At 43.7% G+C, this 17328-nt stretch overlaps 1 protein-coding gene across 4 annotated transcripts in view; it reads right to left on the reverse strand.

The window, feature by feature from the left end:
* LOC130367763 (uncharacterized) overlaps window positions 1-17328 on the reverse strand; it is a 34144-nt gene continuing 16816 nt past the window's right edge. For 3 of the 4 annotated variants that reach the window (XM_056570508.1, XM_056570507.1, XM_056570506.1), the window contains 5 exons: window positions 15817-15906; window positions 14146-14170; window positions 3085-3125; window positions 2766-2803; window positions 1-1784 (listed from right to left, as the gene is read on the reverse strand). In XM_056570508.1, coding sequence (XP_056426483.1) covers window positions 1683-1784; window positions 2766-2803; window positions 3085-3125; window positions 14146-14170; window positions 15817-15906 — 296 coding nt within the window. In that variant the 3' untranslated portion in view covers window positions 1-1682. Of the gene's footprint in view, window positions 1785-2765; window positions 2820-3084; window positions 3126-14145; window positions 14171-15816; window positions 15907-17328 lie in introns of all 4 variants that reach the window. The other variant, XM_056570509.1, reaches the window with a different exon arrangement.

The raw sequence follows: 17328 nt of genomic DNA on the forward strand, positions 1-17328 counted from the left end.
TCCGTCCTGTGGTGAGGGTGTGATGAGGGCAGATGTTATTACCATAGGGGCAGATGGCATTAACCCCTTGTGAGCCAAGGGCTTGGTTTAATCTCTACAGCACCCGAAGGTAAACCGCTGGATCCTGGGCTAGGCACGGGGGCAAATAATGACTCCAACGCCAAGTTACGGAACAACGGCAGCTTTACTGAGATAGACAGGTGTAACAGTCTTAACAGCTTAGCCAGGGCCCAAGGAGGTGACCAGTGACTTCAGAGACTTTAGGGTTCACTGGGACTTGTAGTGGACTTGGACAAGTTGATGCAGGGACACGCTGACTTGACACGGACTGACTAGACAGATTTCACCCCGTATGCAGTTTGCCAGGTTTTGACGTTCACCTGTGGGGCAGTAGACTTGTGGATCCGTGGTAGGCTTTGGGCCTCCTCAGGACACCAGACACTCTCTCAGGACTTGACCTTGCTGCACTCAGTAGAGAAGAGACTAAGAGACTGAACTAGCTACACCCAGGGTTTATATGGGGGGGAGACTCTGGAGGGATCCCATAAATCACTCTATAGGTCACATGGTCACTGGTACCTTTCTTGGTTACAACACATGACAATAGTATTTAAAGGTATATGACAAGTTATATACATTACATTAGATAACAAAGGTGGTAGTAAACTATTTAGGGAATATAGACAAAAGAGGGGCCCAGGGGTCACTTAATAGAGTCTGCCTGACAGGGCAGCAAGGGTACAGGGGTGCAACTCCTGTACTGGGCCACCACAGTCCATTGTTGGAATCTGAATTTGTCTTCTGAGCAGTGAGTGCAGGATTCTTTGTAGTGCATTGCACTTACTCTTTCTAATACATTTTATGGTCTACATTATTTCCTAGCACCTCATGACAATAACCACATTAACACTGACCTCACAGCCTTAAAGGGGTACTCCGCCCCTAGACATCTTATCCCCCACCTAAAGGATAGGGGATAAGATGTCTGATCGCGGGGGTCCCTCCACTGGGGACCCCCGCAATCTTTCCTGCAGCACCCCCGTTGAGGATCGCTCTGTGGCTGATGATGGGCACTGCACGCCCCTCCCATAGACTTGCATTGAGGAGGCGGGCCGTAATGTCCCCTGCATCTCCCGTCATCAGCCACAGAGCAATCCTCGCACTGTGCAGCTGAGAAATGGGGGTGCTGAAGGAGAGATTGTGGGGGTCCCCTTTGCATAGCGGAAAAGATGTCTAGGGGCGGAGTACCCCTTTAAGAGTGACCATTAGGGCATACAGCAGTGCCGCCTTATCCGTACATGCATATAGGTTAATGTAAAGGATTGAGGGTCTATTCACACAAGGGGCAGCAGATGACTGAGTGCATGCAGCATGTGTTATCTGTTCCATTTACCCAGTGGAACCATAATCCTGGATATCATGGGTGACATCACTTCTTCTCCCTCCATTGTCTTTTTGATGGAAAAGCTCAATGCTGAAGGTATTTGGTGGAGCCAATAAATAACCTATAGGCCCCCATTCATGATGACGTGGCCTGATGAGGTAGGTGGTAATGATGTCATGAACAGCATTGAGGTGAGTTGACCTTTGAGGACTTTGGATTGTCTCCACCACCAGACCAATGTTTTGGCTCCAAGCATTGGAAGTCACATTTTTTTACTATAGCAGAAGAAGATGTCGGCTCATGTTCTGAAGGTGCTGAAAGGGGTGTCCAAACCTTTATCTGTCTGAGAATCTGTATGGCCCATGTAAGTAGGAGAGATGTCAGTCTTGGGCATATAATTCTGCCCCAAAGAGAAAGAAAAAACAAATCAATCATGTAAAACAAAATAAGAAAGATGTATTATATGTATTAGATTGATTCACAATTACTAAATTTTCCTGTCCCTTCAATACACTGCATTATAAGACCCCCCTTCCACCAGCTGTAGATAAGCGTAAATAAAGAAAAAATAATTCAGACTGAAATGGGGGTCAAGCATAGGTTAGGAGTGAATACCAGCATCCTCGTCAGTCTAAGACTATGTTCACACCTTGGCCTTGATTTACTATTGTAAACCTGACATGTTTTGTCTGGTTGTGCACCAGATTCTGGTGCATTGCACCAGAAATTCTGTCTGCGCCAGAATTGAAAAAAAAACCTGACCAACTCTCCATTTTACTTAGAAAACCCAAAAAAGGGGCGTGGCCTTCAGGGGAAAGGAGCGTGGTCACAGAAAAGGGGCATGTCTTAGTATTCATAATGGGGGTTCTCCGCTCTTGACCCCCACTGTCAAGAGCCTGTGGACTCAACCATGTGCATGGTCATCCATTTATGACCGTCCATATGGAGCTTCCCCAGTGATAACATCTGATCATTATCAAATAATTGCCAGCGTGGTTCCACTGTTAGAAGTGGTTGTCCAGGACAATCCCTTTAAGGCCAGCTTCCCTGGTGTTCTAGGTTAGTGGAGGAATTTATACCTGATGTCTAGTGGTTTATTCACCATCCAGGCTCCAGTAATGTGTTGGAGAAAGACAGAGAGGACTGTGTGTGTGTGTGTGTGTGTGTGTGTGTGAAAACAACACCATTACCCTCAATAATTGTGACAATCTCTTTATGCCCCCTCTTCTACTGTTGGTAGGTCAGTTAGAAGAATGGAGCAGAATTTCCTTGTGGACTCCATAAAGGCAAATAATTCATCATTAAAGCTGTATACACAAAATGGTTACTTTTAAGGACAAAGTTTACCCATCGTTGTAAAATTTAATCTACAAACACTTACCAAAGAAAAGACCATGTTATCTTTACCATCAGGCAAATCTGCAGAAAGATGAAACTTAATGAAGAATATACAAAAAGTCAGATGAAGAATTCAGAACCAAGGAGAGGGGACAGGAAAGGAAACTAGAGAAATAATGGGAGTCAGAAAAAGAGAGAGGATCATGGTTAAGAGGTAAGGAGGGAGGAGGAGAAGAGACCAAAAAATAACTGATCTTAAAGCACATGGACTATGAGTGATGGTAGGATGGAAACTTCATGAGAGGAACCTGGAAAATGACACTTGAGGATCATAGAGAAAGGATCAAAACGTATCTAAGTACCTGGTGTTTTTTGTTGGTCAATCCAGATTGAGCCTTTATCCCTAAGAAACAGAAAAACAAGATCACCAATCCATAAAACAATAACCATCTGTAGAGAGGAGATCACCAATCCATAACACAACAAACATCTGTGGAGAGGAGATCACCAATCCATAACAAAATAACCATCTGTAGAGAAGAGATCACCAATCCATAAAACAACATCTGTAGACAAGAGATCACAAATCCATAACACAATAAACATCTATAGAGAGGAGATCACCAATCCATAACACAACAAACATCTGTAGACAAGAGATCACCAATTCATAACACAATAAACATCTGTAGAGAGATCACCAATCCAGAACATCTGTAGAAAGGAGATCACCAATCCACAGCACAATAAAGATCTGTAGAGAGGAGATCACCAATCTATAACACAACAAACATCTATAGAGAAGAGATCACCAACCCATAACACAATTGTTACGCCGAGCGCTCCGGGTCCCCGCTCCTCCCCGGAGCGCTCGCTTCATTCTCTCCGCTGCAGCGCTCCGGTCACGTCCTCTGACCCGGGGCGCTGCGATCCCGCTGCCAGCCGGGATGCGATTTGCGATGCGGGTAGCGCCCGCTCGCGATGCGCACCCCGGCTCCCCTACCTGACTCGCTCCCCGTCTGTTCTGTCCCGGCGCGCGCGGCCCCGCTCCCTAGGGCGCGCGCGCGCCGGGTCTCTGCGATTTAAAGGGCCACTGCGCCGCTGATTGGCGCAGTGGTTCCAATTAGGGTAATCACCTGTGCACTTCCCTATATTACCTCACTTCCCTTGCACTCCCTTGCCGGATCTTGTTGCCTTAGTGCCAGTGAAAGCGTTCCTTGTGTGTTCCTTGCCTGTGTTTCCAGACCTTCTGCCGTTGCCCCTGACTACAATCCTTGCTGCCTGCCCCGACCTTCTGCTACTTCCGACCTTGCTTCTGCCTACTCCCTTGTACCGCGCCTATCTTCAGCAGCCAGAGAGGTGAGCCGTTGCTAGTGGATACGACCTGGTCACTACCGCCGCAGCAAGACCATCCCGCTTTGCGGCGGGCTCTGGTGAAAACCAGTAGTGGCTTAGAACCGGTCCACTAGCACGGTCCACGCCAATCCCTCTCTGGCACAGAGGATCCACTACCTGCCAGCCGGCATCGTGACAGTAGATCCGGCCATGGATCCCGCTGAAGTTCCTCTGCCAGTTGTCGCTGACCTCACCACGGTGGTCGCCCAGCAGTCACAACAGATAGCGCAACAAGGCCAACAGCTGTCTCAACTGACCGTTATGCTACAACAGTTACTACCACAGCTTCAGCAGTCATCTCCTCCGCCAGCTCCTGCACCTCCTCCGCAGCGAGTGGCCGCTCCTGGGATACGCTTATCCTTGCCGGATAAATTTGATGGGGACTCTAAGTTTTGCCGTGGCTTTCTTTCCCAATGTTCCCTGCATCTGGAGATGATGTCGGACCTGTTTACCACTGAAAGGTCTAAGGTGGCTTTCGTAGTCAGTCTTCTGTCCGGAAAAGCCCTGTCATGGGCCACACCGCTCTGGGACCGCAATGACCCCGTCACTGCCTCTGTACACTCCTTCTTCTCGGAAATCCGAAGTGTCTTTGAGGAACCTGCCCGAGCCTCTTCTGCTGAGACTGCCCTGTTGAACCTGGTCCAGGGTAATTCTTCCGTTGGCGAGTATGCCGTACAATTCCGTACACTTGCTTCAGAATTGTCCTGGAATAATGAGGCCCTCTGCGCGACCTTCAAAAAAGGCCTATCCAGCAACATTAAAGATGTTCTGGCCGCACGAGAAATCCCTGCTAATCTACATGAACTCATTCACCTAGCCACTCGCATTGACATGCGTTTTTCTGAAAGGCGCCAGGAACTCCGCCAAGATATGGACTCTGTTCGCACGAGGCGTTTCGTCTCCTCGGCTCCTCTCTCCTCTGGTCCCCTGCAATCTGTTCCTGTGCCTCCCGCCGTGGAGGCTATGCAGGTCGACCGGTCTCGCCTGACACCTCAAGAGAGGACACGACGCCGTATGGAGAACCTCTGCCTGTACTGTGCTAGTACCGAACACTTCCTGAGGGATTGTCCTATCCGTCCTCCCCGCCTGGAAAGACGTACGCTGACTCCGCACACAGGTGAGACAGTCCTTGATGTCTACTCTGCTTCTCCACGTCTTACTGTGCCTGTGCGGATGTCTGCCTCTGCCTTCTCCTTCCCTGCTGTGGCCTTCTTGGACTCTGGATCTGCAGGAAATTTTATTTTGGCCTCTCTCGTCAACAGGTTCAACATCCCGGTGACCAGTCTCGCCAGACCCCTCTACATCAATTGTGTAAATAATGAAAGATTGGACTGTACCATACGTTTCCGCACGGAGCCCCTTCTTATGAGCATCGGATCTCATCATGAGAGGATTGAACTTTTGGTCCTCCCCAATTGCACCTCGGAAATTCTCCTTGGACTTCCCTGGCTTCAACTTCATTCCCCTACCCTGGATTGGTCCACTGGGGAGATCAAGAGTTGGGGGTCCTCTTGTTCCAAGAACTGTCTAAAACCGGTTCCCAGTAACCCTTGCCGTAACTCTGTGGTTCCTCCAGTAACCGGTCTCCCTAAGGCCTATATGGACTTCGCGGATGTTTTCTGCAAAAAACAAGCTGAGACACTACCTCCTCACAGGCCTTATGATTGCCCTATCGACCTCCTCCCGGGCACTACTCCACCCCGGGGCAGAATTTATCCTCTCTCTGCCCCAGAGACTCTTGCCATGTCCGAATACGTCCAGGAGAATCTAAAGAAGGGCTTTATCCGTAAATCCTCCTCTCCTGCCGGAGCCGGATTTTTCTTTGTGTCCAAAAAAGATGGCTCCCTACGTCCTTGCATTGACTACCGCGGTCTTAATAAAATCACGGTTAAGAACCGCTACCCCTTACCCCTCATCTCTGAACTCTTTGATCGCCTCCAAGGTGCCCACATCTTCACTAAATTGGACTTAAGAGGCGCCTATAACCTCATCCGCATCAGAGAGGGGGACGAGTGGAAAACGGCATTTAACACCAGAGATGGACACTTTGAGTATCTGGTCATGCCCTTTGGACTGTGCAACGCCCCTGCCGTCTTCCAAGACTTTGTCAATGAAATTTTTCGTGATCTGTTATACTCCTGTGTTGTTGTATATCTGGACGATATCCTAATTTTTTCTGCCAATCTAGAAGAACACCGCCAGCATGTCCGTATGGTTCTTCAGAGACTTCGTGACAACCAACTCTATGCCAAAATTGAGAAATGTCTGTTTGAATGCCAATCTCTTCCTTTTCTAGGATATTTGGTCTCTGGCCAGGGACTACAGATGGATCCAGACAAACTCTCTGCCGTCTTAGATTGGCCACGCCCCTCCGGACTCCGTGCTATCCAACGCTTTTTGGGGTTCGCCAATTATTACAGGCAATTTATTCCACATTTTTCTACCATTGTGGCTCCTATCGTGGCTTTAACCAAAAAAAGTGCTGATCCCAAGTCCTGGCCTCCTCAAGCAGAAGACGCCTTTAAACGACTCAAGTCTGCCTTTTCTTCGGCTCCCGTCCTCTCCAGACCTGACCCTTCCAAACCCTTCCTATTGGAGGTTGATGCCTCCTCAGTGGGAGCTGGAGCTGTTCTTCTACAAAAAAATTCTTCCGGGCATGCTGTCACTTGTGGTTTTTTCTCTAGGACCTTCTCTCCAGCGGAGAGGAACTACTCCATCGGGGATCGAGAGCTTCTAGCCATTAAATTAGCACTTGAGGAATGGAGGCATCTGCTGGAGGGATCAAGTTCTCCTGTTATTATCTACACCGACCACAAGAACCTCTCCTACCTCCAGTCTGCCCAACGGCTGAATCCTCGCCAGGCCCGGTGGTCTCTGTTCTTTGCCCGATTTAATTTTGAGATTCACTTTCGTCCTGCCGATAAGAACATTAGGGCTGATGCTCTCTCTCGTTCCTCGGATGCCTCAGAAGTTGATCTCCCTCCGCAACACATCATTCCACCTGACTGCCTGATCTCCACTTCTCCAGCCTCCATCAGGCAGACTCCTCCAGGGAAGACCTTTGTTTCTCCACGCCAACGCCTCGGAATCCTCAAATGGGGTCACTCCTCCCATCTCGCAGGTCATGCGGGCATCAAGAAATCTGTGCAACTCATCTCCCGCTTCTATTGGTGGCCGACTCTGGAGACGGATGTTGGGGACTTTGTGCGAGCCTGCACTATCTGTGCCCGGGATAAGACTCCTCGCCAGAAGCCCGCTGGTTTTCTTCATCCTCTGCCTGTCCCCGAACAGCCTTGGTCTCTGATTGGTATGGATTTTATTACTGATTTACCCCCTTCCCGTGGCAACACTGTTATTTGGGTGGTCGTTGATCGATTCTCCAAAATGGCACATTTCATCCCTCTTCCTGGTCTTCCTTCTGCGCCTCAGTTGGCTAAACAATTTTTTGTACACATTTTTCGTCTTCACGGGTTGCCTACGCAGATTGTCTCGGATAGAGGTGTCCAATTCGTGTCTAAATTCTGGAGGGCTCTCTGTAAACAACTCAAGATTAAATTAAATTTTTCCTCTGCATATCATCCCCAGTCCAATGGACAAGTAGAAAGAATTAACCAGATCTTGGGTGATTATTTGCGACATTTTGTTTCCTCCCGCCAGGATGACTGGGCAGATCTCCTTCCATGGGCCGAATTCTCGTATAACTTCAGGGTCTCTGAATCTTCCTCCAAATCCCCATTTTTCATGGTGTACGGCCGTCACCCTCTTCCCCCCCTCCCTATCCCCTTGCCCTCTGGTCTGCCCGCTGTGGATGAAATTTCTCGTGACCTTTCCATTATATGGAGAGAGACCCAAAATTCTCTCTTACAGGCTTCTTCACGCATGAAGAGGTTCGCGGATAAGAAAAGAAGAGCTCCCCCCGTTTTTTCCCCTGGAGACAAGGTATGGCTCTCCGCTAAATATGTCCGCTTCCGTGTCCCTAGCTACAAGTTGGGACCACGCTATCTTGGTCCTTTCAAAATTTTGTGTCAAATTAATCCTGTCTCTTATAAACTTCTTCTTCCTCCTTCTCTTCGTATCCCTAATGCCTTTCACGTCTCTCTTCTCAAACCACTCATCCTCAACCGTTTTTCTCCCAAATCTGTTCCTCCCACTCCTGTTTCCGGCTCCTCGGACGTCTTCTCGGTCAAGGAAATTTTGGCTGCCAAAAAGGTCAGAGGGAAAATTTTTTTTTTAGTAGACTGGGAGGGTTGTGGTCCTGAAGAGAGATCCTGGGAACCTGAGGACAACATCCTTGACAAAAGTCTGCTCCTCAGGTTCTCAGGCTCCAAGAAGAGGGGGAGACCCAAGGGGGGGTACTGTTACGCCGAGCGCTCCGGGTCCCCGCTCCTCCCCGGAGCGCTCGCTTCATTCTCTCCGCTGCAGCGCTCCGGTCACGTCCTCTGACCCGGGGCGCTGCGATCCCGCTGCCAGCCGGGATGCGATTCGCGATGCGGGTAGCGCCCGCTCGCGATGCGCACCCCGGCTCCCCTACCTGACTCGCTCCCCGTCTGTTCTGTCCCGGCGCGCGCGGCCCCGCTCCCTAGGGCGCGCGCGCGCCGGGTCTCTGCGATTTAAAGGGCCACTGCGCCGCTGATTGGCGCAGTGGTTCCAATTAGGGTAATCACCTGTGCACTTCCCTATATTACCTCACTTCCCTTGCACTCCCTTGCCGGATCTTGTTGCCTTAGTGCCAGTGAAAGCGTTCCTTGTGTGTTCCTTGCCTGTGTTTCCAGACCTTCTGCCGTTGCCCCTGACTACGATCCTTGCTGCCTGCCCCGACCTTCTGCTACTTCCGACCTTGCTTCTGCCTACTCCCTTGTACCGCGCCTATCTTCAGCAGCCAGAGAGGTGAGCCGTTGCTAGTGGATACGACCTGGTCACTACCGCCGCAGCAAGACCATCCCGCTTTGCGGCGGGCTCTGGTGAAAACCAGTAGTGGCTTAGAACCGGTCCACTAGCACGGTCCACGCCAATCCCTCTCTGGCACAGAGGATCCACTACCTGCCAGCCGGCATCGTGACAACAATAAATATCTATAGAGAGGAGATCACCAATCCATAACACACCATCTATAGAGAGGAGATCACCAACCCATAACACAATAAACATCTATAGAGAGGAGATCACCAATCCATAACACAACATCTATAGAGAGGAGATCACCAATCCATAACACAATAAACATCTGTAGAGAGGAGATCACCAATTCATAACACAACAAAAATCTATAGAGAGGAGATCACCAATCTATAGAGAGGAGATCACCAATCCATAACACAATAAACATCTGTAGAGAGGAGATCACCAATCTATAATACAATAAACATCTGTAGAGAGGAGATCACCAATCCATAACACAACAAACATCTGTAGAGAGGAGATCACCAATCTATAATACAATAAACATCTGTAGAGAGGAGATCACCAATCTATAACATAACAAACATCTGTAGAGAGCAGATACCCAATCTATAATACAATAAACATCTGTAGAGAGGAGATCAGCAATCCATAACACAATAAACATCTATAGAGAGGAGATCACCAATCTATAACACAATAACACATCTATAGAGAGATCACCAATCCATAACACAATAAACATCTGTAGAGAGGAGATCAGCAATCTATAATACAATAAACATCTGTAGAGAGGAGATCACCAATCCATAACACAATAACACATCTATAGAGAGCAGATCACCAATCCATAACACAATAAACATCTGTAGAGAAGAGATCAGCAAGCTATAATACAATAACTACATGTAGAGGGGAGATCGCCAATCCATAACACAACAAACATCTGTAGAGAGGAGATCACCAATCTATAATACAATAAACATCTGTAGAAAGGAGATCACCAATCTATAACACAATAAACATCTGTAGAGAGGAGATCACCAATCCATAACACAACAAACATCTATAGAGAGGAGATCACCAATCCATAACACAACACACATCTGTAGAGAGGAGATCACCAATCCATTACACAGCAAACATCTGTAGAAAGGAGATCACCAATCCATAACACAACAAACATCTATAGAGAGGAGATCACCAATCTATAGAGAGGAGATTACCAATCCATAACACAACAAACATCTGTAGAGAGGAGATCACCAATCCATAACACAATAACCATCTATAGAGAGGAGATCACCAATCCATAAGACAACAAACATCTATAGAGAGGAGATCACCAATTCATAACACAACAAACATCTATAGAGAGGAGATCACCAATCCATAACACAATAACACATCTATAGAGAGGAGATCACCAATCCATAACACAACAAACATCTGTAGAGAAGAGATCACCAATCCATAACACAATAACCATCTGTAGAGAGGAGATCACCAATCCACAGCACAACAAACATCTATAGAGAGGAGATCACCAATCCATAACACAACAAACATCTATAGAGGGGAGATCACCAATCCATGACACAATAACACATCTATAGAGAGGAGATCACCAATCCAGAACACAACAAACATCTGTAGAAAAAAGATCACAAATCCATAACACAATAAACATCTGTAGAGAGGAGATCACCAATCTATAACACAACTTACATCTATAGGGAGGAGATCACCAATCCATAACACAACAAACATCTGTAGACAAGAGATCACCAATTCATAACACATTAAACATCTGTAGAGAGGAGATCACCAATCCATAACACAATAACACATCTATAGAGAGCAGATCACCAATCCATAACACAATAAACATCTGTAGAGAAGAGATCAGCAATCCATAACACAACATCTATAGAGAGGAGATCACCAATCCATAACACAACACACATCTGTAGAGAGGAGATCACCAATCCATTACACAGCAAACATCTGTAGAAAGGAGATCACCAATCCATAACACAACAAACATCTATAGAGAGGAGATCACCAATCTATAGAGAGGAGATTACCAATCCATAACACAACAAACATCTGTAGAGAGGAGATCACCAATCCATAACACAATAACCATCTATAGAGAGGAGATCACCAATCCATAAGACAACAAACATCTATAGAGAGGAGATCACCAATCCATAACACAACAAACATCTATAGAGAGGAGATCACCAATCTATAACACAATAACACATCTATAGAGAGGAGATCGCCAATCCATAACACAACAAACATCTGTAGAGAAGAGATCACCAATCCATAACACAATAAACATCTGTAGAGAGATCACCAATCTATAACACAATAACCATCTGTAGAGAGGAGATCACCAATCCATAACACAACAAACATCTATAGTGGGGAGATCACCAATCCATAACACAATAACACATCTATAGAGAGGAGATCACCAATCTATAACACAACTTACATCTATAGGGAGGAGATCACCAATCCATAACACAACAAACATATGTAGACAAGAGATCACCAATTCATTACACATTAAACATCTGTAGAGAGGAGATCACCAATCCAGAACATCTATAGACAGGAGATCACCAATCCATAACACAATAAACATCTGTAGAGAGGAGATCACCAATCTATAACACAAAAAACATCTATAGAGAAGAGATCACCAATCCATAACACAATATTTATAAAGAGGAGATCACCAATCCATAACACAACAAACATTTATAGCGAGGAGATCACCAATCCATAACACAACATCTATAGAGAGGAGATCACCAATCCATAACACAACAAACATCTGTTGAGAAGAAATCCCCAATCCATAACACAACAGACATATGCAGAGAAGAGATCACAAATCTATAACATCTGTAGAGAAGAGAACATCAATCCATAACACAATAACCATCTATAGAGAGGAGATCACCAATGCATAACACAGGAAACATCTATCGAGAGGAGATCACCAATCCATAACACAACATCTATAGAGAGGAGATCACCAATCCGTAACAGAACAAACATCTGTAGAGAGGAGATCACCAATCCATAACACAACAAACATCTGTAGAGAGGAGATCACCAATCCATAACACAACAAACATCTGTAGAGAGGAGATCACCAATCCATAACACAACAAACATCTGTAGAGAGGAGATCACCAATCCATAACACAACAAACATCTATAGAGAGGAGATCACCAATCTATAACACAATAACACATCTATAGAGAGGAAATCGCCAATCCATAACACAACAAACATCTGCAGAGAGGAGATCACCAATCCATAACATATGTAGAGAGGAGAACACCAATCCATAACACAGCAAACATCTATAGAGAGGAGATCACCAATCCATAACACAACAAACATCTATAGAGAGGAGATCACCAATCCATAACACAATAACCATCTATAGAGAGGAGATCACCAATCCATAACACAACATCTATAGAGAGGAGATCACCAATCCATAACACAACATCTATAGAGAGGAGATCACAATCCATAACACAACAAACATCTGTGGAGAAGAGATCACCAATCTATAACCTAATGAACATCTGTAGAGAGGAAAAAACCAATCTTTAACACAACAAACATCTATAGAGAGGAGATCACCAATCCATAACACAATAAACATCTGTAGAGAAGAGATCACCAATCTATAACACAACAAACATCTGTAAAGAGGAGATCACCAATCTATAACACAACAAACATCTATAGAGAGGAGATCACCAATCTATAACACAACAAACATCTATAGAGAGGAGATCACCAATCTATAACACAACACACATCTATAGAGAGGAGATCTCCAATCTATAACACAATAACACATCTATAGAGAGGAGATCACCAATCCATAACACAATAACACATCTATAGAGAGGAGATCACCAATCCATAACACAATAACACATCTATAGAGAGGAGATCACCAATCCATAACACAACAACCATCTATAGAGAGGAGATCACCAATCCATAACACAACAAACATCTATAGAGAGGAGATCACCAATCTATAACACAACACACATCTATAGAGAGGAGATCTCCAATCTATAACACAATAACACATCTATAGAGAGGAGATCACCAATCTATAACACAACAAACATCTGTAGAGAGGAGATCACCAATCCATAACACAACAACCATCTATAGAGAAGTGATCACCAATCCATCGCACAATAAACATCTGTAGAGAGGAGATCACCAATCTATAACACAAAAAACATCTATAGAGAAGAGATCATCAACCCATAACACAATAAACATCTATAGAGAGGAGATCACCAATCCATAACACAACAAACATCTATAGAGAGGAGATCACCAATCTATAACACAACAAACATCTATAGAGAGGAGATCACCAATCTATAACACAATAACACATATATAGAGAGGAGATCACCAATCCATAACATATGTAGAGAGGAGATCACCAATCTATAACACAACAAACATCTGTAGAGAGATCACCAATCTATAACACAATAACACATATATAGAGAGGAGATCACCAATCCATAACATATGTAGAGAGCAGATCACCAATCTATAACACAACAAACATCTGTAGAGAGGAGATCACCAATCTATAACACAATAACACATATATAGAGAGGAGATCACCAATCCATAACATATGTAGAGAGGAGAACACCAATCTATAACACAACAAACATCTGTAGAGAAGAGATCACCAATCCATAACACAATGACACTAGTTATAAATAGGCAACACTGATAAAAAATAAATACATAAATAAATAATAATACAAAAAACACCAAAACACTGGACATGGCCAAATATAACCAATTCCTCCTTCTGGTTTCCTAAACAATAATATCTATCTATAATAGTCATAATGAAATAAAATGAACCTTTTTGGTCTGTGGTGTAAAATAAAGGATTTTTGAACACATCTATGAATCTATGAATGAGGTTTTGTAAGAATTTTCTCTTTTGAACACCATCATAACACAGAACACACATGGAGAGGACACCCTACTCTCCCTATGGTGGTGGGGGAGGGATGGGGGTTATGTTGCTCACCTCTTTTCTTGTTTCTTCTTTTTTTCTATGAGATAAAGACAAGAATTTTAGAAACAATGGCCGACATTTATCATTGTCTTAAGACAGTTTATTGGTGTCTAGAAAAGGCGCAAAAAAGGCGCAAGCAGGGTATATTTGTGCCTTTTTTGCGCCTTTTGTTTTACACATTTCTATTGATTTTGAGTTGTACTCCACTGATTTTGGCAATACACATGATATGGAAGGGTTTTATGAACTGTGCCTTTTTGTGAAAAGGCGCAAAAAAGGCGCAAAGCCACTGAAAAGTCTCTAAAACTACACCAGCCCTGACTTAGCTTTTTGGTGTATGTGAAGAGTGAAATTTCAGAAAATGTGACCTGCACAAAATGTATCAAATGCTCTGTGACCATTTAATAAATGTGGTGTTCCTACATATTAAAGCACACAAAAAAGGTGTAGAAAAATGCTTCACTTACACCTACAATGATAAATGCTTCACTTACACCTACAATGATAAATGCTTCACTTACACCTACAATGATAAATGCTTCACTTACACCTACAATGATAAATGCTTCACTTACACCTACAATGATAAATGCTTCACTTACGCCTACAATGATAAATGCTTCACTTACACCTACAATGATAAATGCTTCACTTACACCTACAATGATAAATGCTTCACTTACACCTACAATGATAAATGCTTCACTTACACCTACAATGATAAATGCTTCACTTACACCTACAATGATAAATGCTTCACTTACACCTACAATGATAAATGCTTCACTTACACCTACAATGATAAATGCTTCACTTACGCCTACAATGATAAATGCTTCACTTACACCTACAATGATAAATGCTTCACTTACGCCTACAATGATAAATGCTTCACTTACACCTACAATGATAAATGCTTCACTTACACCTACAATGATAAATGCTTCACTTACACCTACAATGATAAATGCTTCACTTACACCTACAATGATAAATGCCGGCCATAGTGTCTCCTCTGTACATTTGACATTGACATACAGGGTGCAGCGTTTATCCCCCTGAGGACGTGATGCCAACATATACTCTGGCGTACATCATCGGGTGCCATTGATTTCAATGGCCCAATTGGAGTTACCTGATGACAGGTTATAATACTTTTTTGAAAGAGGTCTTTGGCAGGTGCCTATTGTCTTCTACCACCAAGGTTTGTCTAGTTGGTGTACCACCAACCTTACTTTTCCAATTGTTTACATGAAGGAGGCCTCTTGGAAATTGTCCTAATCTCACCCTGAATTACCAGCATACTACTCATTGTGGCTGCTATGTGGAAAGTGACTATCCTGTGTACAGACTTTACCCTGATCTGAATGGCTTGCTTCTTTTTTCTTTCTACTGTACTTTTTACTTCACCCAGGGGGATGATGGTTTATAGGGCCCCTTAGCATTTCTGTGCCTCTGTACCTCTGGTTGGGGTAGATGGTCGAGAGATTGTACACATCAGTCAGCCCCTCATCCTATTAAAATTGTGTAGTGTCTCTTGGTGTCTACCTCACCACTTTAGCTGCCTGTGATTTTACTGTAACTTTCCCTACTCTGGAACAAGTAAAACTACAAGTACCAGCAGACCCAGATCTAACATCATGTCCTCTCTGGGTCACCACATGCAGACTTGCTGATACTTACTAATTCTCCCCAGGAATATAGGCACGATCACCAAAGCCACAAGGATCACAAGACCAAGAAGTCCGACTACAACAAAGACCCACACCGGAACTGTAAAACAAGAGGGAAAACAGTGACACACGTGCTGAACATAGGAGGCAGTATTATAGTAGTTATATTCTTGTATATAGGAGCAGTATTATAGTAGTTATATTCTTGTATATAGGAGCAGTATTATAGTAGTTATATTCTTGTATATAGGAGGCAGTATTATAGTAGTTATATTCTTGTATATAGGAGCAGTATTATAGTAGTTATATTCTTGTATATAGGGGGCAGTATTATAGTAGTTATATTCTTGTATATAGGAGGCAGTATTATAGTAGTTATATTCTTGTATATAGGAGGAAGTATTATAGTAGTTATATTCTTGTACATAGGAGCAGTATTATAGTAGTTATATTCTTGTATATAGGAGGCGTATTATAGTAGTTATATTCTTGTATATAGGGGCAGTATTATAGTAGTTATATTCTTGTACATAGGTGCAGTATTATAGTAGTTATATTCAAACAGTCCAACAAGATGAGTGGCACTATTGTGTGGTCTCCCTTAGTAACAGGTAAAGTTCTTAGCATACAAAGCGAGGCTGTGCAGATGGACTGATAATCCAGGCTAGACCTGGAGGTGCAGGTAACGGTATAGTGTTCATATGAATCCAAAAAGCAAGTAAAGAAAGAAGTACCGCACTCACCCACTGTCAAAAGCCGGGAACAGGAGAGATTTATTTCAGATCATAAGATCGGAATAACAGGTGCAGGGCGTGGAGGAGGGAAAAAAGCCACACACGACTAGTTTCACCGAAACTAGTCGTGTGTGGCTTTTTTCCCTCCTCCACGCCCTGCACCTGTTATTCCGATCTTATGATCTGAAATAAATCTCTCCTGTTCCCGGCTTTTGACAGTGGGTGAGTGCGGTACTTCTTTCTTTACTTGCTTTTTGGATTCATTATAGTAGTTATATTCTTGTGCATAGGACAGTATTATAGTAGTTATATTCTTGTACATAGGACAGTATTATTGTAGTTATATTCTTGTACATAGGAGGCAGTATTATAGTAGTTATATTCTTGTACATAGGAGCAGTATTATAGTAGTTATATTCTTGTATATAGGAGCAGTATTATAGTAGTTATATTATTGTAAATAGGAGCAGTATTATAGTAGTTATTTTCTTGTATATAGGAGCAGTATTATTGTAGTTATATTCTTATATATAGGAGCAGTATTATAGTAGTTATATTCTTGTATATAGGAGCAGTATTATAGTAGTTATATTCTTGTATATAGGAGCAGTATTATAGTAGTTATATTCTTGTACATAGGACAGTATTATAGTAGTTATATTCTTGTACATAGGAGGCAGTATTATAGTAGTTATATTCTTGTACATAGGAGGCAGTATTATAGTAGTTATATTCTTGTACATAGGAGGCAGTATTATAGTAGTTATATTCTTGTACATAGGAGGCAG

The sequence above is a fragment of the Hyla sarda genome, chromosome 4 (assembly GCF_029499605.1).
Source record: "Hyla sarda isolate aHylSar1 chromosome 4, aHylSar1.hap1, whole genome shotgun sequence".
NCBI classification, from domain to species: domain Eukaryota; kingdom Metazoa; phylum Chordata; class Amphibia; order Anura; family Hylidae; genus Hyla; species Hyla sarda.